We start from the raw sequence: 27,956 nt of genomic DNA on the forward strand, positions 1-27,956 counted from the left end.
TGAGGAGACAGAGCTTGGCCTGCAGGACAGCGGAAGCGGCTGGGGTCTGCAAAGTAGAACGCAGAACAGGGAGATAAGAATTCAGTATAGGAAATCCACCATGAATCCTTGTTTCAGGGAGACTAACTAGGGCTTTGCTAGGTGAGCCTGAAAATGGAATAGAGATACTAGAGCTGGAACAGAGATGGAATTCAAACCAGGAGAGGCATGTTAATACCTCATTATTGATTTGACAGCAAATGGAGATGCCCAAAGTCTATACAGTGGGAAAGAAGAACATTTACAATTGCACACACACACACACACACACACACACAAGGGTAAAATACCTAGGAATAAACTTAACCAGAGAGGTGAAAGACCTGTACTCGGAACACTATCCAACACTGATGAAAGAGATTGAAGATGACCCAGACAAATGAAAACGTGTTCCATGCTCATGGACTGGATGAATTCGTGCTGTCAAAATGTTCATATTACCCCAATCTACAGATTCAATGCAATCATTATTAAAATACCAAAGGCATTTTTCACAAAACTAGAACAAATGATACTAAAATTTGTATGGAACCACAGAAGACCCCGAATAGCTGAAACAATCCTAAGAAGAACAAAACTGGAGGTATCACAATGCCAGCAAGATAGACTACAAAACTGTAGTCATCAAAACAGTATGGTATAAAGAAAAAATAGAAACATAGATTAATGGAACAGGGTAGGTACCCTAGATATAAACCCACATTTAAAAGGTCAATTAATCTATGACAAAGGAGATAAGAATATGCAATGGGGAAAAGATTCTTTTCAATAAATGGCACTGGGAAAACTGGACAGCTACATGTAAAGTAATGAAACTGGACCACTTTCTTACACCATATACAAAAATAAACTCGAAATGGATTAAAGACCTAAATGTGAGACCTGAAACCATAAAAATCCTAGAAGAGAACACAGGCAGTAATTTTTTCTGACATCAGCCATAGCTAACAGTTCTCTAAATATGTCTCCTCAGGCAAAGGAAAAATATGAATAATAAACTATTAGAACTACATCAAAAAAAGAAAAAAAAATCTTGCACAGCAAAGGAAACCATCAACAACAAAAAAGATAAATTACTGAATGGGAAAAGATATTTGCAAATGATATTATCTGATAAGGAGTAAATGCCTAAAATATATAAAGAACTCATACAACTCAACACCAGAACCACAAACAATCCCGTTAAAAAATGGACAGAAGAACTGAATAGACATTTTTCCAGGGCAGACATACAGATGGATAACAGACACATGAAGAGATGTTGAATATCACCAATTATCAGAGAAAGGCAAATCAAAGCCACAAATTAAGCATCACCTTACACCAGTTAGGGTGGCTAAAGTGAAGAAGTCAATAAACAACAAATGTTGACAGGGATGTGGAGAAAAAGAAACCCACATGCATAGTTGGTAGGAATTCAAATTGGTACAACTACTGTGGAAAACAGTATGGAGGTTCCTTTAAAAATGAAAAATAGGAATATCATACGATCCAAAAATTCTAGTACTGGGTATTTACCCAAAGGAAATGAAAACTCTATTTCTAAAATACATATAAACTCCTATGTTTTGCAGCATTATTTACAATAGCCAAGATATGAAAGCAACCCAAGTGTCCATTGACAGATGAATGGATACACACACACACACACACACACACAGCCATAAAAAAGGATGAGATCTTGCTATTTGTGACAAAATGGATGGATCGAGAGGGTATTATGCTAAGTGAAACTGGTCAGACTGAGAAGGACAAATACCGTATGATTTCGTGCATTATGTGGAATCTAAAAAACAAAACAAATGAACTAACAAACAGCAGAATCTGACCTATAAATATAGAGAACTGGTGATTCCCAGAGGGAAGGGAGATAGGGGGATGGATAAAATGGGTGAAAGGGAGTGGGAGATACAGGCTTCCAGTTAAGGAATGAATAGGTCATGGGAATAAGAGGTACAGCATAGAAAATATTGTCAGTGATATTGTAATACCCTAACATGGTGACAGATGGTAGCTACACTTGGTGTGACTGTAATACAACATAGAGAGAAGTTGAATCGCTATGTTGTACACCTGAAATTAATGGAGCATTGTGTGCCAACTATACTTGAATTTTTAAAGTCCTATATATATTAAAAAAAATCATATGCTCTAAGTGGCATACTCTGAGTCTGCCCTGAGGAAAACCTGCCACCATGCTTCAGCAAGATCATCAGAGGATTTATGGTTTTGAGGTTGAGTTCTGATAAGTTCATGTGGCTTGAAAACCCTTGGTTTTTCACAGATAGGTTGTAACTAAATGTACATTCAAGCCTACGGAAGTTTAATGGGATTTGCCAGTAATCGAACTGTTAACTAAAAAAAAAAAAAAATCAACACTTTCTCAAGGCAGATAACAGAATCCAGAGTCTTCTCTGGAGTACATTATATGATCTGCAATTATGATGTATGCAAAGATCAAGGGAATATAAATCTTAGACAAAAGAAAATAGTGAATAAAATAACTCCAAGATGATTCAAATATTAAACTTAGCAGGAAAAGCCATTAAAACATTTCATTGTAAGTATGTTCATGAATTTAAGGAAATTAATTTCTGACAAGTAAAGGAAAATAGGGTCTAAATGAATGGTTAGATCATCCCAGCAGAGATCTGGAAACTATAATCAACAAACCAAATGGAAGTTATGGAACTTAAAGTCCAAGAATTAAAATGAATTAACCAATCTGAAGTACAGAAAAGAAAAAGCCAAGACAGAAATGAAGAAAGACTCAAGAGACCCATGGGGAGTTTTACATACATGTAATGCAAATCTTAGAAGGAAAGGAGGGTCATAAAATGGAAGAAATATGTATTAAAAGAGTAATGACTGGAAATTTCCCAAATTTGATGGAATATATTGAATTATAAGTTGAATATCATCAGTGAACCCCAAAAGAATGTATAAAAGGGACACCTGTATTGGGAATATTGTAGCTGGGATGCCTGGCTGGCTCAGTCAGTGGAGCCTGCAACTCTTAATCTCAGGGTCATAGGTTTGAGCCCCACGTTGGGTGTAAAGTTTACTTAAACAAATAAAATTTTAGGGGCATCTGGGTGGCTCAGTAGGTTAAGTGTCTGACTTTGGCTCAGGTAACGATCTCACAGTTTGTGAGTTCAAGCCCTGTGTTGGGCTGTATGCTGACAGTGTGGAACCTGGATCCCATTTTGAGTTCTGTCTCTCTCTCTCTCTCTCAAAAATAAACATTAAAAAAATAAAACAAATAAAATCTTTAAAAAGTAGTATCAGAATCAAACTGTAGAACACCAAAGTTAAAGTGAAAATTCTGAAAAGAGACAGAAGGAGAAAAAAGCCTTTATATGGAAGTGAATAATGGTATGAAAAATGGCTAACATTATCATTAGAAACGGTGGAGACCAGAAATCAATGTAATGACATATTCGAAGTGCTGAGGAAATGTCATTCCAGAATTCGTATCTGGCAAAAAAACATCCTTCAAAAATTGAGGCTGGTATGAGGACATTTTCAGATGAAGGAAAGCTGAACAAATATTTCTACAGCAGACCAGCACTACAAACAAACCATCAGAACTAGAGAATGTTCTTCAGGCTGGAGGGAAAATGCTACAAGATGATTGACACAGGAGAATGGAGAAGAACCAAAATGGCACATATAGAGGTAAATACTAAAGACTAATTTTTCTGATACTTTTCTTAAAATGTAACTTACTATTTAAAAAAATAAAATGGCATTCTGTGGTGGCGTTGTAAACCATGTACTGTTAAAAGACATGATTGTTATCATGGGTGGGGGGTAGGAAATAGAATCAAATTGTGAGCTTATTACATCTGTGAAATGAGAAGCACGAGGCAGACAGTGTGAACTGTCAGGTGTGAAGTGTGAAATTATACAACATTGATGATAACCAGACGTGGATTTAAAAATTTGAATTTAAAAATTCAAATCCATGCTATTAGTCTTGGGTTGAATAGTAGAACCGCCTCAAAGATGTAGAAACAATAGAAAGTAATAGAGGAAAGTGTAGAAACAATAGAGAAAATAAGATATAATACTAAAAACACATGTAAGATACCAAGAAGGCAGGAGAAGTTCAATGTGAAGAGAAAAGAAGCAAAAAACACAACAGCAAGACGGTAGACAAACTCAACCATATGAATAATGGCATAAAATGTCGACTAAATAATTAAATTAAAAAGCTGGGACTGTCGATCTAAATGAAAAGGCAAGACTCCACTATATGCAGTCTATGAGACATGCCCTGTAAATCTGAAGACAAAAGTTTAACTTGGGGCGGCCTGGGTGGCTCAGTCGGTTAAGTGTCCGACTTTGGTTTGAGCCCCACATCAGGCTCTGTGCTGCCAGCTCAGAGCCTGGAGCCTGCTTCGGATTCTGTGTCTCCCTCTCTCTTTGCCCCTCCTCTGCATGTGTTTTGTCTCTCTCTCTCTCTCCTTCAAAAATAAATAAACATTAAAAAAAATTTAAAAAGAAGTTTAACTTGAAGACGAAAGGACAGAAAAACAGAAACCATGGAAATGCTACACAAGAGAAAGCTGATGTGGCCCCATTAATATCTCATATGAGAAATCTAAGAGTAGACGGAGATGCATATAAAAGGGACAATTTACCAGGGAGATATAACAATCCTAAATGTGTGCCGAATGACAGAGATGAAACAGCCTTGGAACATCCTGAAACCATAAAATTTCTCAAAGAATATACAGGAGGTGAATTGTTTGATGTTAGTCTTGATGACTGTTTTTGGATTTGGTACCAAAAGCAAAGGAAATGAGCAAAACAAGTAAACAAAACAGAAACAAACAAGTGGGATTACATTGAACTAAAAGCTTCTACACAACAAAGGTAACCACCATTGAAATGAAATGAAGATAATCTACCAAATGCGAGAACGTATTTGCAAATCATATATTTGATAGAGGAATATATCCAAAATATATAAATAACTTATACAAGTCGATAACAAAAAAAATCATGGAAGCTGATTAAGAAATGGGCAGAGGATCTGAATAGACATTTTCCAAGGAAGATATATGGATGACCAGCAGGTAAGATGCAAAGATGCTCAATATCACTCATCATCAGAGAAATGCAGAGATGAAAAAGAAATCAGGAAGGATATACAAGATCTGAATGACACTACCAACCAGCCTGATTCAATTGATTTTACAAAACACTTTACCTAAAAACAGCAAAATACACCTTCTTTTTGAGGAAACAGAAGGCACGATAGATCATATATTGGGTAATAAATTAGATCCTAATATAGTTTAAAGACTTGAATAGTACAGCATACATTTCTCTGGCTTAATGGAGAAATGTTCAATGTTTCCTTTTATAAATCAGGAACGAGGCAAGGATGTCTAGTCTCATCACTTTATATCCTAGAAGTCATAGCCAGGGCAACAAAACTTTTAGAAGAAAACATAGGAGAAATCTTCATAATCTTGGCAGTTTTCTTAGACAGGAGACAGAAATGACTTACTTTAAAAGAAAAATAAATGATCCATTGGATTTCAACAAAATTACACTTTTTCTAAGCAAGTTGCCATTGGGAAAACTAAAAAGGCAAGTTACAAAATGAGGGAAACCAATTACAGTACATGTATCTAAAAAATGGTTTGTACCCAGACGATATATAGAACTTTTACATTCACTAATAAGAAGAAAATAATGTACTTTTAAAAAATTATACTTAGAAGTTTCAGAAAAGAATAGATGAAATATCCAGTTAGTTTATATCACCTAAGAATCTTTAGTCATCAGGAAATGCAAGTTAAAACCATGTGTTACCACTTCACGATTACTAATATGCTAAAATATATAAAAAAGAAACTACCAAGCGTTAATGGTGACTTGGAGGAAACTTTCATACTTTGCTGGTGTGGTACAACCACTTTGGAAAACTGACAGTTTTTTGTTAAAGGAAATAAACACCTACAAAAGACCCAGTGATTCCACTGCTATTACCAAATAAAAATGAAAAGATGTCCACAAAGAGATTTCAGCATGAATGTTCATAGAAACCTGGTCACAACAGTCAAAACTTTGTAACATCCAAATATCTATTAATAGATGAATTAATAAATAAATTGCAGTACAATCATAAGAAGGATGGTTACTCATAATAAAAAAGTGATGAGTATCAAAATATTGTTCTGGGTAAAAGAAGTCTGAGACAAAAGAGTAGATACTGTATCATTCCATATGTATGAATATTAAACATAATTCTAATCTATAATGGTAGAAATCAGATAAGTGGTCGCCAGGAGTGAGCGAGTGAGTGTGAGTGTGTGTGTGTGTGTGTGTGTGTGTGTGTGTGTGTGTGTGTTGGCGATGGAAGGATTGACTGCAAAGGACATGGGGGGATTTGGGGAGGTGATGCTAAATGCATTATATTTTACTTGTGGTGGGAATAAATGGGTGCATATGTTTGTCAATTGAATATGTATATTTTATTGGATATAAATTATCACCCGGCACTTTGATTTTAAAAATAACAAGACTGGATTCAGCGATTGTGGATTTAGCCAGGGAAAATACAGAGTGTGTGGTCGCAAAGTTGCCAGTAACATCATCATCTGATTCAAGTGTTAACAGGTGCAGGAATAAGGGGGTCCTCGCCTTCTACCACAAACGTAGCAGGTGGAGTTAGCGTATGAGGTGGGTACCTGTATGAAGGGAGTCTGTGGTGATCCAATATTCCTCCTTTGATCTTATTACCACTCCTGCCTCCAGTCTGAAATCACTGGTTCATATGCCTAGTTGGGCTAGTAACAAAAAAATGTTTTCAACATCTTTTAAAGGCTTCACCCAGCCTACAGTTTACTTCAGACTGGCCCTAAATATTGAGAAGTGCAGGCAGAACTTGGGTATATCCTTTTCTAGTCTTGAGTATTATGCTTCTACCCCTTCTCTCCATCTTGTGGATTGTGGTTATTGAGTCCTTTGTGATGTAACCAGGAACAGGACAGAGCTGAAGGCAGAGAAGGGCTTATTTCTTTGGTGTTGTCAAATGGCAGAAACTGTTAGGTTTTTAAAACATGTCCTATTCTCTCATGGGACACTTTTATGCTTTCTTTCGACATACACTTCCATATCTTTCCCTTTGCCAGGAGTCGCTCACTTTGCACTTTTTTTTTTATTGCTCCCTTATTAGACCAGACACTGTGTGGTGCACTTCTAACTTTGGACTTTTTGCCTATGCCTACACTCTGGAGAAAGTAATCATAATTGAATAGGGTAGCACATACAGTAAGGAAGGAAATACCAAGATAAACGAATATCATCCTATGCTAATCAGCAACACAAAGAAAAGGAAAGGAGGGAGTAGAAAAGTAAAATGAATAAAAAAGAAATAAAATAAAACATATAATATTTTAATAATGTGATAATTTCCCCATTAAAAGATCCTGTCTAAGTGAATTAGAAAGAAAGCCCCAACTATACAGTACTTACAGTAAACAAGCATAACATAGTTAAAGAAATGTTGAACACCTATGATGAACTGATACCAGAAAATTCAAACAAAAATAAAGCTGTCCCAGGAAACAATGTCCATATCAGGAAAGTTGACATTTGAGGTTTAAACAGGTCTAAACAGTAAAAGAACATTTTATAATGATAAAAGGTATCATTTATGAAAAAGATATAATATGACACAATTTATATGCATCAAATAACACAACAGCTGAGAATAAAATGTAACCTAATCTTGTTAGGTTTTGTATCTATGACAGACATATGTGAAATACAATAATAGAGGCCACTGTCTCTTATCATCATAGAATAATGTTATGAATTAATAATTCAGAGGTGATCTACTGGTGGCAAGGATTTAGAAAAATAGATTTTCTTATAAATTGCTATGGAAATATATACATATATGTATATATATACATATATATATATGCTTATATATTTACATATGTAAATACATATGCAGGCTCTTGGAAAGCAATCTGACAACATCTATTAGCATTTAAAATATGAGCACTCATTGACCCAGCAATCTCACCTTAGAAACCCATCCACAGAAATAAAAGCACTAGTAATGGATTTTACTGTCACATTCTTTTTGGTAAGAATATAAAAATAAAGGCACCTGGGTGGCTCAGACAGCTGAGCGTCCAACTCTTGATTTCGGCTCAGGTCATGATCTTAGGGTCATGGGACTGAGTCCTGCTTCAGGCTCTACATTGAGTGTGGAGCCTGCTTTCAATTCTCTCTCTCTTTCTGCCCCTCCCCCATTCACACACACACTCTCTCTCTCTTAAATAAATAAATAAATAAATAAATAAATAAATAAAATATCAAAATGAAGAAAAATGAATGTCATCAGTAGGGAATGGTTAAATAAGTCAAGTGACATCTGCAGTGTTAATATATTATGCAGCCATCGAATATAATAAATTAGAGCTCTAATAATTGAAGAGAATTCCATCAGATACTGTTGAGAAAGGGTATAGGCAGGTATATACAATATATAAAATGCTTTTTGTGTAACGATGAATATCACCTCTATCAATGTGTTGTCCCTGTCTTCACATATGTGTGTGCATGTATAGATCTGGTTAAATGAGCACAGAGAGGATAAAACATGTTATGTGGAGTGGGTGGGATGGAAAGGTGTTAGGGGACTGTGGATGGAAGATATAAAAGAGGATCAAGGGGAAAATTTCATTTAAAAAATTTTTTAACGTTTATTCACTTTTCGAGAGACAGAGACAGAGTGTGAGCAGGGCAGGGGGCAGAGAGAGAGAGAGAGAGAGAGAGAGACTGAGAGATAGGAAGACACAGAATCGGAAGCAGGCTCCAGGCTCCGAGCTGTCAGCACAGAGCCCGACGGGGGCCTTGAAGTCACAAACTGTGAGATCATGACCTGAGCTGAAGTCAGACACTTAACCGACTGAGCCACCCAGGCACCCCGGGAAAAATTCATTTTAAGTAACATACTGTTAGACGTGTATTTTATGACTCATAGAGATGACCATGATTTCTTATTATATGAAAAAAAAAAAACACTTGTGGACAAAAGTATATGGCATGATTCTGGTTCAGTTAAAACTCACCACTTCTCTGTGTATCTGTCCGTCTATCGATTTGCTTATACATTTGCATTTGGGAAAGTGATGAAACATATGGCTGAAAAGAGGAAGGAATGGCTATAAAATCTTCTTAACAAGGTAGAAGACAGTGGCAAATGATTAGCTGTGAGTCACAGTAGGGAAGGAAAAGTCATGGAGGAGATTTTGAGTCTGGGTGGCTTAGCGAAGTGGTGAAAGGAAATAGGAAACAAAGGGAAGGAGTCCTTTGAGAGAAATGATTTTTGGTTTTGTTTGTATGTCTAACCCTGGGGTGGAAGGAGGACTCCCTAGTGTCACCATTGTTTACCCGAATGGCAGTGGGGGAGTATGAAAGACAATCATGCCAGAACCTCACGAGTTCCTTATTTACTTACAGTTTGTTTCTATGCACTTCATTTGACTATATAGTGTGGAAAAAATTTGTAAGCTTATAAGCAAAAAGAGAAGCAATAAAGCAAAACATTGATACTCATGATTATAAAAGATTGAAAACCACCTCATACGTGCACACACACACACACACACACACACACACACCTGTCAAAGAAATTAGCAGGCAAACTACGAACAGAAAAAATCTTTGAACCAGTGTGCCAGGCAAAGATAAATATGATATGGAAAGATAAAAATTCTAAAGAAAATGTTAAATACTCCAGCTGAAAAAAAATGAAGGAAGAGTACGTTACAACACAAAAGACATACATGCTCAACAAGCATAAAATAATTCACATTTTTTTTTTAGAATTAGAAATTGCAAATTAAAATAACAATGAGGGGTGCCTGGGTGGCTCTGTCGGTTAAGCATCCGACTTTGGCTCAGGTCATGATCTCACGGTTTGTGAGTTCCATCCCCGCGTGGGGCTCTGTGCTGACAGCTCAGAGCCTGGAGCCTGCTTCCGATTCTGTGTCTCCCTCTTTCTCTGCCCCCTCCCCTGCTTGTGCTCTGTGTCTATTTCTCTCAAAAATAAATAAATATTGGGGCGCCTGGGTGGCGCAGTCGGTTAAGCGTCCGACTTCAGCCAGGTCACGATCTCGCGGTCCGTGAGTTCGAGCCCCGCGTCAGGCTCTGGGCTGATGGCTCGGAGCCTGGAGCCTGTTTCCGATTCTGTGTCTCCCTCTCTCTCTGCCCCTCCCCCGTTCATGCTCTGTCTCTCTCTGTCCCAAATATAAAATAAAAAACGTTGGAAAAAAAAATTAAAAAAAAATATTAAAAAAACTATAAAAAATAAAATAAAATAACAACGAAATGTTATTATTTTGTCTACCAAGTAGGCAAAACTGGAAAATATGGTGGGAGTTCGTTTTGACAAGCATGTGAGTAAATTGGACACTCTCATCCATTGCTGGCTGCAGTTAGAATATTGATAGTTCTTACTGTGAATCCTGTGTTTGATTTAGTATTCCTGATCTTAGATACTCACCTGTGAAAATAAGCACAGAGAAGTGTAAAGATTTTTTTGTGAAATGTGTTCAATATGATGTGAATATACAACCAAGGGGTGGTTGGCTTAAGTGAAAAAAAAAATGATATACTGCTGCAGAACGATTAAAAATCAGGCTTGAAAGAATATTTAATAACAAGAAACAATGTAAGTATAAAAAAGGACGAGAATGGTATATACACGATGATCATAATCTTATAAAAATTATATTATGTACATATTTATAAAATGTATAACATTTGTTACATAAGGTGTACAATTACATGAAGTGTACATTGATGATTATTAATGTATACGTATTTACTATATACGTCTTTACAAATAGGAAGGTAGGTTATAGAGCAAAAAACATTTTACATAAAAACAAAGGAATTGTTTAATTAAGACTTTTAGAAGACTGTCTCTTTGGTAGGGACTTTATCACCTGGACACACACAGTATTACTACATTTTAACATACAGCAATACAAATTCCGTTACATCAGAAATTGTTCCTGGTTGGCAGAATTTTTAAGATGGTTTCCCAAAAATGTCCAAGGACTCATCCCCAGAAGCTGATCATCAGGAGGGAGACGACCTGGGTGAACCGAATCTAATTACACGAACCTTTAAAGGACAGAACTTTCTCAGGTGGGTAAGCAGAAGAGGAAGCCGAAGGAGAAGCTGGAGACATTCAAAGCATCAGGATGCATCCTGCGGTTGTTGGCTCAGAGGAAACGGCGAGGAATGCGTGAGAAGGAAAAAAAAAACTCTACCAGCAACCAGCAAGCTCACAACAGGATCCCAAGACCCAGATGAGAACTGCAGCCCTGCCTGATAACATTGATTTTGACCTGGTAAGATTTGAAGAAGCAGAACCAGCTGGGCTATGCTCGGATTTCTGACCTGCAAAAGATGTAAGCGAATATATGAATAGTAAGTCGCGAAGTTGTGGAAATGTGTTCCAGCAGCAATAAAAAATGCATGTATTGTTCAATGTTTAAAAAAGTGTAGAGGTAGAAAATGGGGTGCGGTTCTCCCACAAGGTGTGAAGCAAGGGGTAAATGCGTGGGCTTTGAGAACAAATAGAATTGGACCTAGATTTCAGACTTTTTACTGGCTAGCTGTCTGATTTGTGCAAGTTCTTTGATCTGAGTCTCAGTTTCCAAGTCTGTAACACTTTTGTGTGAGTGAGTGTGTGTGTGTGTGTGTGTGTGTGTGTGTGTGTGGTGTGTCTGTGGTAAACATCATAATATATATGAAGCTCTTCAAAAATGCTAAAAGTTTATTCTATTATTTCATATTTTTATATTCCACCCACTAACTGTGCACTGAGAATTTAGATTATAAGCCTTTGAAAGTAATGATGTATTTGGGACAGGTGGCTGGCTCAGTCATTTGAGGGTCTGATCCTCAGTGGCACCTCATATCATGATCTCAAGGTGGTGGGATTGAGCCTGGTATCGGGCTCCACACTGAGCTTGGAGCCTGCTTAAGACTCTCTCTCTCTCTCTCTCTCTCTCTCTCTCTCTCTCTCTCTCGCCCCCTCTGCCCTTCCCCCCTCAAATAAAAAATATAATTAGAAAATAAAATAACAATATATTTAAAGTGTGAAACCATTTCCTTGCTTTCTGTCTTTCTTATCTTGATTTTGACCACACCAACCACACTATCAATGAATTCTGTTTAGATACAAAATAAGGAAGCTCTTTTAAAGGTTTACATGACCCTCATCTCAATAGACTAAAGTGCCAGGCTTCTGACACAAGGGGCCCTTAACCATTTGACTCTCCCTGAAGAAAGATATTTTTTGGTATCTGCCTTCAGTTTAGCATTGTGTACTGGGAGCAGAATCAGAAAATACAATAAAAACTTGCTGCTCAAAAATGCATGAGCCACAAAGACCTTGACTGGGGAGAAGAGGCCGGCTGGGTCATCTTTAGGGAGAAGAAAGTTTTTTTTGAAGCATGCAGACATGGAGATGATGTCCAAAAATATTTGCACTATGGAAATCTCCTTAAAAAAATGTCCACAAGGGCAATTCCAAAGGCCAGGATGAAAATATTTAGTCCCTGGAATGGGAGAGGAGGACAAGCAGTAATCCTTTGGCTGCTTATGGTGTATGATGCGTGCATACTCAAAAAAAGTTGTTGGGTCAACCTTATGGGAATGATCGGTAATTTAAGAAATTACCACAAATCCAACTCACACTCTTTCAGATCCTGTGTTAAACACTGCAGAAGAAACAAGATGAACGAGGCACATTGTCTGCAGAGAGTTTTATTGTTGTTGTCGTTGTTACTTTGGTTTGTTTGCGAAGAATTATGGCTCTGGAGCAGTAGTTCTCAACTGGTGATGTCTTGCTCCCCAGGAGGCATTCGGCAACGCCTGGAGACATTTTTGGTTGCAGCAAGTGGGGGAGGCGTGGAGGGGTGGAAGGTACTGCCGGCAGCCAGTGGGGTAGAGGCCAGAAATGCTGCTAAACAGTTTAGAAAACACGGGGCAGCCCCCATAACGAAGAATGATCCAATCCAAAATGTCAACAGTGCTGAGGTTGAGAAACTCCAGGATAAGTCACGCATCACATGAGAAAGTTAGCTCAGGTGGCAAATCCTGGGTACAGACAGGAACAGAACTTTTTAGCCTCAAGGTTTTATATTAGAACACTGGTATGAGGTGCAGAGGAGTGTCTTTGAAAACTCGATCCCAGAAAAACTAGCTGATAATGGAGAATCCTACCCGGATGTGGGTAGGAAAGTGGATCAGACTGCTGCTTGTAAATTGCATCCCCCGTGGGGTGGCCACTGGTAGAGTTCTACTTGAGGTTCATACATCGACTGCCTTAAAATTGGGAGGATAGAACATCTTAGAGCCTCCTTACAGTTCTTGGATTTATCCCCATTTGTCGGGCTTTACATACATTCTTAGATTACAGTAGTATAAGCTTACATGGCCTCTGAAGTGAAAATCTGTGATACATTTTCCCACCTTTTGTTTTTAACCCTAGGAAGCATTTCTAATAAATTTGGTCCCTGCCCTACGGACTGTGATCTCAATCTCTTAAAAGAAGACCGTGAATTACACAAGAAGGTAAGATGAAAGCCGTAGAGTTGGCTTTGGAAAGACCATGAAAACAGCAGCCCCTGATTATTAACTATGATTTCTTAAAATATATTTACAGGTAGAAAGTAATTTGGTCTTCAAAGCAGGGTTTGAAGTGTGGGACATGCTAAAGCAGCTGACGTTTGTGAAATCAGTAATGCCAATAAATTTTTATTACATCCGAATCAGACTTCTTTAAGCTGTTGAAGACTTTAGTTAATCAGTCTACAAGACTCTTTCCAGCTCTGGCAGGGTGATTAGAAAACGTGCTGATTGTACTGCGTTTTATTTGGCCAGATCAAGGCTGCCATGAAGTCTGTTCAGAAACTGTCTTGATGCATTTATATAAATTACGTAGCCTGGGTTTTCTAATGTTGATGAAATGAATTTTACCAGCGTCACTGAATCCAGTTTTTAGATAATCAGCCGTTTTCAAAGTCCATATCTGCATACAGCAAGTGACTTTGGGTTTTAAGTATTCAGACAACTTGGCCCCGGCTAGGAAATGGAAATGAAGAGATTGTCCTCCAACCCTGCCTTTTCCCATATGAATTACTTGCATCATCTTAATTTTCCACTTTCCTGACTAAATAGATATAGGTCTATAGAATCAACTTTCTGCCTTACTCTCAAGACTGACTTTAAAGTCAGTTTTCATTTCTAAATAGTGGACCACCATCTAACCAAATGAATGGCTAAGTTTTTAATGTTTAGATGAATACCACAACATTCACAACTGCTATTGTTTTTTTAAAATTTTATTTTACTTTTTCCTTATTTATTTTTTTAAGTTTATTTGAGAAAGAGAGAGAAAGAGAAAGAGAGAGAGAGAGAGAGAGGAGAGAGAGAGAGAGAGAGAGAGAGAGAGAGAGAGAGAGAGAGAGGAAGGGGCAGAAAGATAGAATCCCAAGAAGGCTTAGCCCTGTCAGTGCAGAGCCTGATGCGGGGCTCAAACTCATGAACTGTGAGATCATGACCTGAGCCGAAATCAAGAGTTGGAGGCTTAAATGACTGAGCCACCCAGGCACCCCTAAATTTTATTTTGGAGACAGAAGAGAGAGAGAGAGAGAGCACAAGCTGGGGAGAGGGGCAAAGGGAGAGAGAGAGAATTTTAAACAGGCTCCACACAGTGCAGGGCCCGATGAGCCAGATGGGGGCTTGATCCCACGACCCTAAAGTCAAGAGTCAGACACTCAACTGACTGAACCACCCAGGCGCCCCAACAATCACTATTGCTTCTATCACAGTCTATATTTTAAAAGGAAGCTTAGGAATCAAAGATTTAGTGTAATTTGTAACGATGACATTTGAACTGAAGTATTTACTGAGTGCTTGCAAATTACTGGGTTCCAGGAAATGTTCTCAGTCCTCTGGATGGAAGGGCTCATCTTGTTCTCACAACAAACTAATGGGATAGATGCTACCATTATCACCATTTTCCCTGTTTTATAGGTGAGGCAAATAAGGAGATGGAGTGAATTAGCCTAAATAACATTGCCAATAAGTGCACAGCTTTGAATCCAGACTGTTTCTGGCATCCATATTTGTATCCATCATGAAATAATACTTCAGAAAATTTGTGAAATTTTTTCTCCTTTCAGCCAGGTATACATGTTCTACTTCTGGGGTCTTATACCTTAATTGAAAGCCTGGAATAAGGAAACAAAGGACAATTTCCTAGGAAGGAAAAAAGCTCATGTCCTTTTACACATATTACATATTAGGTACTATTACACATTTGTATGTACACTTTTTGGAAAGATCAAAAAAGGATATGCCCATGAGGCTTCTAGGATATTGTGGATCAAATATTAGTCTCTTAAGTATTTTTGTGAATTTTCATACTACTTACTGAATTTAAACCTTGGGATTAGAAGAAAGGCTGAAATAGACAAGGTGAGAAAGATTACAATCATCCAGAAAACCTGAAGCTCGTCTGTATATTTTCTGAGTTTGCATGTTCAATTAAGGAATTTTTTTTCATCTTATTTTTAATATTATATTCCAAAATTTGTGAGTCAATTGCTTGGGATATTATGCTCTTCCCTGGGGTCAGGCACTTTGAGAAGGTGTCTTAACTGAATTGCTTTAGGAAGGAGTTTGTTCTTGTCGGGAATATGTCTAAGTGAAGTCAGTGCTGTGAAATGACAGAGCCAGATACACACGGGCCACCCAGAAACAAGTGATCGAGTGATGTGGACAAGGGCGATTAAACCTCCTACGAAACCTAAATCTAAAACTCCCTACTCCAAGTTAAGTGTTTTCCTTTTTTTCTCATCTCGGCATGGTTATTAAAGATTAATTTAGATCTTCAACTGACGTTAAAGATCCAACCTAGGCAATTTACCGGGTGGCTGTGGGCCAATGAGGTTCATGTTCAACTTCACGTGGGAAACATCGGTTTTCCAAATACCACGTGCCCAGAAAACAATCAGAATTTGTGGTCTCAAGTGGCCAGAAATGTTAGTTGTCCTCCGGGGGCGGGGGGGGGGGGGTTGGGGAGGGAGAACCTAGGGGGTTGGTTACTCAATTTAGAGTTTTCTCTAGATAAATTCTACCCACCCAAGGATAGCTTATTTCTCCCTGGGCATTGCTAATGGAAAGCCTGTCTTGAAAAATTCTCTGGTCATCCCAAAAGGTGCCCTCCTCAATACCCATCACCCACCCTCCCCTCCCTCCCACCCCCCATCAACCCTCAGTTTGTTCTCAGTTTTTAACAGTCTCTTATGCTTTGGCTCTCTCCCACTCTAACCTCTTTTTTTTTTTCTTCCCCTCCCCCATGGGTCTCTGTTAAGTTTCTCAGGATCCACATAAGAGTGAAACCATATGGTATCTGTCTTTCTCTGTATGGCTTATTTCACTTAGCATCACACTCTCCAGTTCCATCCACGTTGCTACAAAAGGCCAGATTTCATTTTTTCTCATTGCCACGTAGTATTCCATTGTGTATATAAACCACAATTTCTTTATCCATTCATCAGTTGATGGACATTTAGGCTCTTTCCATAATTTGGCTATTGTTGAGAATGCTGCTATAAACATTGGGGTACAAGTGCCCCTATACATCAGTACTCCTGTATCCCTTGGATAAATTCCTAGCAGTGCTATTGCTGGGTCATAGGGTAGGTCTATTTTTAATTTTCTGAGGAACCTCCACACTGCTTTCCAGAGCGGCTGCACCAATTTGCATTCCCACCAACAGTGCAAGAGGGTTCCCGTTTCTCCACATCCTCTCCAGCATCTATAGTCTCCTGATTTCTTCATTTTGGCCACTCTGACTGGCGTGAGGTGATATCTGAGTGTGGTTTTGATTTGTATTTCCCTGATGAGGAGCGACGTTGAACTGGGTGTTGTATGGAAACCAATTTGACAATAAATTTCATATATTAAAAAAATAAAAAAAATAAATAAATAAAAAGCTTGAAACTCAAAAAAAAAAAAAAGAAAAATTCTCTGGTACACACAGCAGATATGAATTAAAGAAAGAGGAAAGAGTATTCTTGATGGATGGCCTCAGGATTTAGGCTGGTTTAATTTGGAGCTATGATTTTTCCTTTTGGATGGTAATAACAGCAAAGACGGAGTTGAACATGATGTCACGTTTATTTGCTTTGATATTTCAGATGCACCTGGTGTTTGTTGTTGTTATCTCTGACTTGCAATTCTGTGATCTTATTAACACAAGCCTCTTAGCAGAGTACCTGCACCCCAAATCTTCCTCCACTGCCTTCTTAAAAAAAAATGATACACCTCATGGGGCAGGCATTAAAGCATCCACCAGTGCTCACTTCTGATCTTCCCAGGGCAGTTCAAAAGCATTTTGTAATCCTCAGGATTCAGCCTTTTATTCACTACTTCCTCTTTCTAAGACTCTGTCTTTTGATGAAACAATCCCCTCGCTCTTCATCTGGCCAGATGGGAGTGCTCCCTGGAGTCGCGCACAAAGACCCCGTAAAGAGTTTGGGGGAGAAAAAGCTGCCGCTAAGTGGAGCTTAATTGTGCTAGAACCGTAATGCCTTTCCAAGCACCGGTGCTGCTGGCCTGTGAGCCGCAAGCTCCCTTTCTCCACACACAGGCTTAACCACCTCTCGGGCTCCATCATGGCCACCTTCTCCACCAGCTGATCAGGCCATGGACGGAATTATGGCTAAGGGGCAAAACCTCTGAACCTCAAGATAGTGACCCTGGGCTTTGCTTCCTATCGTGTAACAACTTAATGAGCTTCTCATGTCATGAACTGGCCAACTTTGAGATTTAATATAAATCTTCCCGTAACATTTTCGAGTTAACTGCTTCATAGAAATGCTATAATAAATGCCAAAGAAAGGACGTGAAGTGTCCCATTGATCACCTGTGCTATGTAGTGCATTGTGCCAGATGCTACTTATGTCCTTAATAATCGAAAGCATTTTAAATGCTATCCTCCCCACGCCCAGAGGAATTTTATGGATATTATCTCAAGAATCCTGTGCTCTATGTAGGACAAATATTATCTCTGTTTCTCAGATTAAAAATCTTAAACTCGCGAACTCTAGATAATCTAAGTTTCCAAACAAGTGAGAAGACTTGAATGTGGGTCTCCTTGACCATCACTCGCCGACCCTTTGCCCTATGCTACGCACTTGAATTTTTCAAAATTCTTTAAAACACTCTTGGCTATCATTTTGTGTTGTGTTTGAAAGAATGTTCATTCGCTGCTTCCTAAACAATGTTGCATTTGAGTGACAATCCCCACAAACCAAATATTTAGTTCTTGAACTTGAAAATCATATTCTGAATTTCAGTAATTTATGTTTCAATATTTGCTGTTGATTTGTGATGGATTAGGGTGTGGGTAGCCATACACAAAATACATAATATGTGATGTTTCAGAACAAATTTGCATCAGTGATGTCTTATGATGTCTTACAGTATAGACATTGCTATTGGAATGTCTAAAGACATTGCTGTTGGAATAATTTTTTTTTTTTTTTTTTTTTTTTTTTTTTTTTTTTTTTTTTTTTTTTTTTTTTAGTGATGATGTTCTTTGGCTTCAGAGTACATACAGGATCTATTTTCTGTCTTTTCAATGTTGATGATATGCTAATTAAAGCATTATTTCTCCGGTATAGATTCAAGATATAAATCTGTGGTTGGTGGATGGTTTTGATTCCTCTGTATAAGTAGGCTCACACATCCTGGTACTTACCTGGGGACTTCCCTTCACACACTTACCTACTTTTTGGATTCAAAACTCTTATTTATTTGTGTTTTTGTTCCTTTTGCTCTTCATTCCTTTGGACATAAACTAATTTCCACAACTTTATATCTTCTAAAATACTGATTCGAAGAAATTTTTAGCACATTAACTTAGATTTCTTTGTTTGTTTTAAGTAGGATCCATGCCCAGGGTGGAGTCCAATTCTGGGCTTGAACTCATGACCCTGAGATCAAGACCTGAGCTCAGATCAAGAGTGGGAAGTTTAATTGACTGAGCCATCCAGCCCCCTTGCCAACTTAGTTATCCATTAAAAGAAATCCAAGGGCTCCTGGGTGGCTCAGTCAGTTCAGCATCTGACTCTTGATTTTGGGTCAGGTCATGATCTTGGGGTTCTGAAACTGAGCCCTGCATCAGGCTCTGTGCTGACAGCATGGAGCCTGCTTGGTATTCTCTCTCTCCCTCTCTCTCTGCCTCTCCATCTCTCAAAATAAATAAATACACATTAAAAAATACTGTTACTGACACAGGAATTACAGAGGCTGAGAAAGATGAAGAGGACCACAGTGATTGATTGATTTTCAGGGGCTTTATTTCTTCTTTAAAAAAAAATTTGTTGAGGTATAATTGACATAGCATATTATAATAAGTTTCACAACATAGTGATTTGAAATCCATGTATGTTACAAAATGGCTACCACAACGTCTAGTCCCCATCTGTCACCATACGAAATTGATACAGTATTGACTATATTCCAACTGCTGTACATTAAATCCCTACAACTTATTTATTTTATACCTGAAGTTTGTACTTTTTAATCCCTTCAGCTATTTCACTCTTCCACCCCTACCACTGGCAACCAACAATCTGTTTTCTGTATCTGTGAGTCTGGGTTTTGTTTTGTTGGATTCAACATATAAGTGAAACCAATGCAATATCTGTCTTTCTCTGTCTGACTTATTTTACTAAACATAATACCATCAGGATCCATCTATGTCGTTGTCAGTGGCAATGATTTCATTCTTTTTATGGCTGAGTAATATTCCATTGTATGCATATGTACACTGCATCTTCTTTATTCATTCACCCATTGATGGACACTTAGGTTGTTTCCATATTTTTGCTAATGTAAATAATGCTACAACAAACATAGGGGTAAATATCTTTTCAAATTGGTGTTTTTGCTTTCTTCAGATAGAGACCCAGTAGTGCAATTGGTGGATTATATGATAGCTCTATTTTTATTTTTTTAAGTTTATTTATTTTTGAGAGAGAGAGACAGAGAGAGAGAGAACAGAGGAGGGGCAGAGAGAGGGAGAGAGAATGAATCCCAAGTAGGTTCTGTGCTGACAGCACGGAGATTTGAACCCACGAACTGCAAGATCATGACCTGAGCCAAAATCAACAATCAGTCATGCAACTGACTGAGCCACCCAGACACCCCAAGATGGCTCCATTTTTTTATTCTTTGAGGGAGCTTTATATTGTTTTGTATAGTGGCTGCACCAGTTTACGTTCCCACCAGCAACGAATGAGGGGTTTCCTTTCTTCACATCCTGCCAATACTTTTTGTTTCTTGATTTTTTTAATAAAGTTGTTCTGACAGCTGTGTGGTAGTATCTCCTTGTGATGAATTTCCCTGATTATGAGTGACGTTGAGCATCTTTCCATTATTTGTTATCCATCTGTATGTTTTCTTTGTGAAAACATCTATTCAGATCTGCTGCCCATCTTTTAATTGAATTTTTGTCCTTGTTATTGAGTTATACAAATTGTTTTTATACTTTGGATATTAATCCCTTACCACATATGTAATTTACAAATATCTTCTCCCATTTAGTAGGTTGCTTTTTCATTTTGTTGATTGTTTCCTTCTCTGTGCAGAAACATTTTTAGTTTGATGTGGTGTCATTTGCTTATTTTGCTTCTGTTTCCCTTGCCTTTAGAGTCAGATCCAAAAAGAGAAAAAATTGCTAAGAACACTGTCAAGGCACCTATCACCTATATTTTCTTCTAGAAATTTTATGCTTTCTGGTCTAGCATTCAAGTTTTTACTCCACTTTGAGTTAATTTTTGCATGGTGTAAGAAAGTGGTCCAGTTTCAATCTTTTGCAGGTAGCTCTTCAGTTTTCGCAACACCATTTATTAAAGAGATCATTCTTTCCTCATTGCATATTCTTGTCTCTTTTGTTGTAAATTAACTGACCACATATGTGTGGGTTTATTTCTGGGTTATTTTGTTCTATTGATCTATATGTCTGTTGTTATGGCAATACCATACTGCTTTAATTACTATAGCTTTGTAGTATAGTTTGAAATCAGGGAGAATGATACCTCTGGTTTTGTTCTTCTTTCTCCAGATTGTTTTGGCTGTCTGGGGCTTTTGTGATTACATACAAATTTTAGAATTATTTGTTCTAGTTTTGTGAAAAATGTCATTGGAATTTTAATAGAATTTGCACTGAATCTATAAATTGTTTTGGGTAGTATGAGCATTTTAACAATATTAAATCTTCCAATCCATGTGCATGGAATATCTTTCCATTTGTGTCATTTTCAATTTTTTTCATCAATGACTTATAGTTTATACTGTATGAGCAGTACGTTGATCTCTCTCTCTGTCTTTTCACCCCATTAGTCCATTTACATTTAAAGTAATTATTGACATATATGTATTTATTGCTATTCTGTTCATTATTTTCCGGATGTTTTTGTAGTTACTCTGTGTTCTTTTCTATTTTTTCTCAGTTTCCTTGTTGTTTGATAATTTTCTTTAGTGTTATGTTCAGATTCCTTTGTTCTTCTCTGTTGTGTTTTTACTGTAAGTTTTTACGTTGTTGTTACCATGACATTCACATTATTACCTTAGGTATGTGACAGTCAATTTTGTTGATAGCAGCTTAAATTTGAACACATTCCCAAACTCTACATTTTTACTGGTTGCTCCTCAACATTTTATATTTTTGTTGTCACTTTTAATATATTTTTATTTTATATATTTCTGAACTAATTTATTGTAGTTTTAGTTAATTTTACTACTTTTGACTTTAAATCTTAGTAGCTTTATAAGTGATTAATCTCTTACCTTTATTATATATTTACCTTTTCCAGTGACATTTTTACTGTCATATACTTTCTTATTCTTAAGTAGTGCTGTGTCTTTTCAGCTTAAAGAAATCCCTTTAACACTTCCTGCAAGGTCAATTTAGTGGAGATAAGTACTTTAGCTTTTGCTTATCTGAAAAACTCTTTATCTCTTCTTCAAACCTGAATGATAACCTTGCTGGGTAGCATATACTTGGTTGGAAATTTTTTTTTTTTTTTGAGTTCTTTGAATATGTCATGCCCTCCCTTCTAAGCTTGCAAAATTTTTGCTGAGAAATATTCTTATAGCTTTGTGGAGTTACCCTTGTAAATAACAATCTGGTTTTCTTTTGCTGCTTGTAAGTTTCTCTTTTTATCTTTAACTCTGGACATTTTAATTATAATGTGCCTTGGTGTGGTTCTCTTTGGATTCATTTTATTTGGAAATTTTGGGATACTTGGATCTGTTACCCTCCTTAGGTTAGGCAAGTTTTCGGCTATTGTTTCTTTACTTAACTTTTCTGCCCCTCTTCTTTCTCTCCCCGCCTTCTGGGACCCCTATATTGTGAATATTCTGCTTCATGTTGTCTCAGAGATCCCTTAATTATCCCCATTAAAAAAATTCTTTTATTTTCTTTTTGCTGCTCCATCCAGGTGAGTTCCATTGCTTTCTCTTCCAGCTTTTTGACCCATTCTTTTACTTCATCCAGTCTGCTGTTAAATATATTTTTCAGTTCAGTTCAATATTCTTTATCTCTGTGAGTTTTGTTTAGTACTGTATTGTTTCCTCTCATCGTTGAAGTACTCACTGTGTTCATCCTTTCTTCTCCAGAATTCAGTGAGCATCTTTATGACTATTACCTTAAATTCTTTATCAGGTGAATTACTCCTCTCTGTGTTATTAAGGCTTTTTCTGAGGTTTTTTTCTTGTTCTTTTGTTTGGAACACATTTCTCTGTTTTCTTTTTTTGCTTGATTCTCTGTTTGTATCTACGTATTAGGTAAAACAGCTACTTCTCTCAGTCTTGAAGGAATGCCTTGATGTAGGTGATTGTCTTTCTCATTAAACCTTGCCCTAGCTTGTGGTTGTCTCTAGACAGTTGCTTTTAAAACATGCAAGTATGTACAGTCCTTTGGGGCCACAATTATAATCTCTGCTGACCTCCAGACCAGGAGATCTGGAGGTGTGCCCTGGGCAACAGTTACAAAAAATCAGGGCCCTAGACAACTGTATAACTAGTTTTTGGGAATTCTTATCAAGATGTAGTGAGGCCACAAAGGTGGGCAAGAATGGTCTCCATGCTTATTTTCCCTGGGAATGCCTCCTTAGCCTTGTTTGATAGGTGGGAAACCTGAAGCTTATCCCTCAAGCTGAAGCTCCAGGCTAAGCAAATTGGACTCTTTTCACAGGAAGATCTGGGTTGTGTTTCAGCCCTCTGTGTTTCAGTGCCCTAGGGATGGTGACATGGCAGGAATAGCCATTACTTTACATTGATGGCTGTCATTACTGGATTTTGTTCTTAACGCAATCAAACCACCCAATTTCATATTAAAATAAGTAGCTTTGTTGAGCTCACTAGAGATTTGCTGATGCATCTTCTTCACCTCAGTTTCATTCTGTTTGTCCTGGTTACTGCAACCTGAGAATTCAAAGCAACATTTTGAAATTGCAAAAATATTTTAACTACAGAGTTGTGCAAAAACTTGTATAAACTGATTTCAGGGATAGCAGGTAGCTGGCCTCTTACAAATGACAACTGAATATGTTTGAAAAGAGTCTAAAGCAAAAAAAAAAAGACTTTTAATGGAACTATCTTATGAATGCAGTCATGCCTACTTTCATTTTCCCATAGACCAGTAGTTTTCAAATGAATTCTTATTTGCAGAATTTTGCAATAAAACCTTACAAAAGACCGCAATATATAAACCAATGGAAATCAAACTATTTTGAATAGTGACTAAGGGAGGAGGGGCGCACAGATTAGCTGCCACTCCCCATCATGATGGGGCTCCTAAGAATGCTTGGTTGAACTACAGAACTCAGTTTCTCCAAAGGGACAGTCTGTTTGCTGGATCCATCATCATGGGTCACACAATTCTCTGAAGTTGTACTAAATTAATTGCACAGACACAGTATGGTCCTGAATTTAAATATGTTGTTGAGAGTCATTAGCTACGGAACTAAGAAGCTGTTGGTGGCAAGGCTAGAAGGAAGTAGCCTGCTGAAGCAGAGAGCAGACAAGGAGAAAGGGTCCTGGTGACCTTTGATTCATTTGCTACCATATTCCTAAAATCCAACTGTTTCCTTCCTTCTTCTCCATGAGCTGATTGTTCCAACTTTCCTTCAAATTCCTTTTTGCTGAAAGCTAGCTTAAACTGCATTTTCTTTACTTGCCACCAATAGTCCTGATTTATTACAAATACCATGACCATGGCTGTTGTATTTATTTATTTATTTATTTATTTATTTATTTATTTATTTAATTCCAGCAACATTTGTAGAGGCTGCTCCAGGGGAAATAATGCAAAAAAATGAACATGACAGTCTTCTAGTAGAAACATGATGATTTAGTGAGAGAATGTGGAATGTAGAATAATAATTTCAATGCAAAAACCATGACTGATTATACTTCTATATGATCAATGATTCTACAAATCATTCTGAGGAAAATGTCACTGAACCAGATGAGCTTTCTATCTGATATCTACTAAAATACTTTATTTTTTTATTTCTTTAATTTCATGGATAAGAGAGAAAGCCTGATAAATCACTCAGTGAAGGAAAAATCAGCTGCTTGGAGAACTGGAGAACTTGAGGATTATTCAGAGGATGTATCTTACTTGGAGGAACTGGAGAAACACAGATTTTCAGTTTGGTGAGTAACTTACCCTGTCTTTCTTTTTTCAAATTGAAATTCATTGAATTAAACATGTCTTTATTCATTCCATTCTTTTATTATTCATTTATTCAACAAATATTGATTGCAGGCCTATTACAGGCTATATGATATGTTCCCTGACTTGGGAAAGCTCATAGTCCAATAAAATATATGGATGCTTAAAAACATCAATGTAATGTGATAGTGCTGTTAAAAAAAAAGGCACAAAGTGCCACATACACACATGGAGAAGCTGATGGCTAAGTTTGCTTGATAATAGAGAAGCGTTCTTAGAAAAAGTTTGAGCCAAATCTTGCGGAGAGGAATCCGTGGAGAAATGGTGACAGTTAGTTGTGCGTTGCATCGGTAGACAGAATTGAGAGGGTGGCCGGGAAGGACACGTGCTTTAACCTTAGTTTACTTAAGATTCAAGCAGATAGTTATTGTCCTCTTTACCTGGTGGTGCATATACAGGTATATCTGTCTATGCAAGCATATATAGAATAAATATTTTAAAAAGTACGTATAAGAAAGAGCAATGGAACTTCTTAGTGGTAATGATGATAGACCTTTGCATTGGCAGGATTCGTCAAGGGTCGGGGAATGAACAGCAGTAAGTGACAGCATGATACATAGAGTAACCTAGGAAACAAGAAGAGACAGAGTTCAAAGTCATCCATTCCAAACTACTGCTTCCTTGCCCACCTCAAGATCCATGCCCTGAATGGTTTTCCCAATGGGCAATTATCTACCATATGACTGAGTTCCCAACGAGTGTTCCCTTACTCTCCCATCCTGGAATCACCATCAGGAAAACATAGTATCAGGTCAGACTTCGCTTATCCAGTCACATTTTTAATAAGTTCCACTGGTTTTAGTTGAATTTAAAAGTTGGGGTACCTGGCTTGGCTCAGTCAAAGGAACATGTGACTCTTGATCTCAAGGTTGTGAGTTTAAGCCTCACGTTGGGTGTAGAGATTACTTAAATGGATTTAGAAAACAAAAAGTTTAAATACTTTCACCAGTGCTTTCCTGAAGCAGCTGAAGTGTGGTCTCCAGGCTTGTGAGTATTCTCTGAATCAAGAGATGCAAGGCTCTGCTTTAGAAACAGGAACGGGAACCAAGGAGTCCAGAAGATGGGAAATATGAATACTTCTTCTAGAAAGAAAAATAATATATAAGAAACACTGTAAGTCTAGGCTAGGGATTTGCCAGTACAGCTCCAAGGCCAAATTCTGTTCTCCATCTGTTTTTTGTTAAAAACAAAAACAAACAAACAAACAAAAGTCTACCTGGAACCAAGAAACCTGGAACCAAAAGCACCGTGACCCATAAAGTCTAGAGTATTTACTATCTAGCTCTTTACCAAAAGTTTTTCACCCTTGCTCTACACTGGTGTAAATTATTTCTCTGTTGTTCTCTCATGACACTTACACTATTTTAAAGATATTTTTATGTTTATATTTTCACCAGGCTGGGGGTCTTTGGTGTTTTGGTTTTCTATTGCTGCATGATGAATCTCTGAAGGTTTAGTGCCTTGCATTAACAGCCATTTTATTTGTTTGCAATTCTTCGGGTTGAGAATTCAGTCAGGGTCACATTATAGAAGGCTTGTCTCTGTTCCGCCATGTCTAAGGCTTCAGCTGAGGCAGCGCAGACAGCTGGGGTCTGGTTTGAATACTTCAGTTGGGACCAAGTGTCTGGGATCGTGGTTCCTGCTCTCGCCTGAGGTCCTCACTTTTCCACACTGGCCTCTCTCCACTGATGCTTGGGCTTCTTCTCAGCATGGTGCCTGGGGTTCAAGTGGCATCTTTCCAAGCAGAGAAGGTGGAAACTGCAGATTATCTCAAGGCCAAGCCGTCAAAGTTACACAGTGACTCCCACCATACCCTATTGGTTGAAGCAAGTCGCAAAGCCAGGCAGAGGGAGAATAGATTCCTCTTCTTGATGTGAGAGCAGAAAGGCGACATTGTTGGGATGGCAGACAGTGTGTGGCCATCTTTGGAAGCATAACCTACCGCATTTTGCTTCATTTATTTCTGTGTGGACAGCTCCTAGTGTTGGGCTCAACAAATATTTGTTGAACAAAAAAAACGAATTAAAGAAATGAAAGAGGGTAGCCTTTATGGATAAACCTGAGTATGAATTCCAGTTTTTCCCCTGCTTGTAGCCTTAAACAATTTACTTCACCCCTCAGAGACTATTTTATCCTGTATGAAACCAGAATAATAATACCTATACTATAGGAGGCTATGGTTATAGTGAAAGTTGAAAGAAAACGTATAAAAATCTAAAATGTATTTTTCATAAAGGCAACTAATATTACTAATATTAGTAATAGTGAAATTTGAGGAAAATGTCTTTTTGAGAGGTTAACATAGAGGCCAAGATCACACAGATGATGTCTCATTTCTCACATCCGTCTTCCTTTCTGTTCTTCAATACCGAGCTCATTATCACATCATGGACTTCACACTTGATGCTTCCTTTGTCTGGAATGTTCTCTCAGCTCTTAGTAGTATGGTCAGCTGTGGATGCTGCAGGCCCCAGCATCTATTTTACCTCTCTGGTGAGGCCTTTCCTTAGTGCCCCATGTAAAGAGGTACCCACCCCTCTTCTGATTATTTACTTTCTCATAACCTTGTTTTCCTCTTTTTTTCTTAAGTGTATTTATTTATTTTGAGAAAGAGAGAGAGAGAAAGAGAGGGAGAGAGAGAGAGAGAGACAATCTCAAGCAGGCTCCGCACTGTCAGCACAGAGACCAATGTGGCTCGAACCCACAAACTTTGAGATCATGACCTGACTGGAAACCACGAGTCAGAGTCTTAGCCTACTGAGCCCCTCAGGTGTCCTCTTTGTTTTCCTCTTTAAGGTACTTATCACAGTTTAAATTAATATTTTCTAGTTATTTCATTTATTTACTTCTTTTTTTTTTTTTTCCACTAAACAGAAGCTGTAGGTAGGAAGGAACCCTTCTTATCTGGTCACTCCTGGGTTTTCAGGCCCTGGTTCTTGAATACCTGGTTTGTAACAGACAATCAGTAAATATTTACTGAATGGTGAATAAAAGGTGAATAAAAAGCTTCTCTCTATCTCCCAACTCCTTTGGTTGG

General features: G+C 37.7%; 1 protein-coding gene across 1 annotated transcript in view; it reads left to right on the forward strand.

The window, feature by feature from the left end:
* Positions 1–27,956, forward strand: part of LOC122220629 — a 256,097-nt gene that overhangs the window by 141,241 nt on the left and 86,900 nt on the right. Inside the window, exons 11-13 of the mRNA XM_042940353.1 lie at positions 4,054–4,078; positions 13,593–13,671; positions 24,716–24,840. Of these exons, the coding sequence (XP_042796287.1) occupies positions 4,054–4,078; positions 13,593–13,671; positions 24,716–24,840 (229 nt within the window). The remainder of the gene's footprint in view (positions 1–4,053; positions 4,079–13,592; positions 13,672–24,715; positions 24,841–27,956) is intronic.

This window comes from Panthera leo, chromosome B2 (genome assembly GCF_018350215.1).
Source record: "Panthera leo isolate Ple1 chromosome B2, P.leo_Ple1_pat1.1, whole genome shotgun sequence".
Lineage (NCBI taxonomy): Eukaryota > Metazoa > Chordata > Mammalia > Carnivora > Felidae > Panthera > Panthera leo.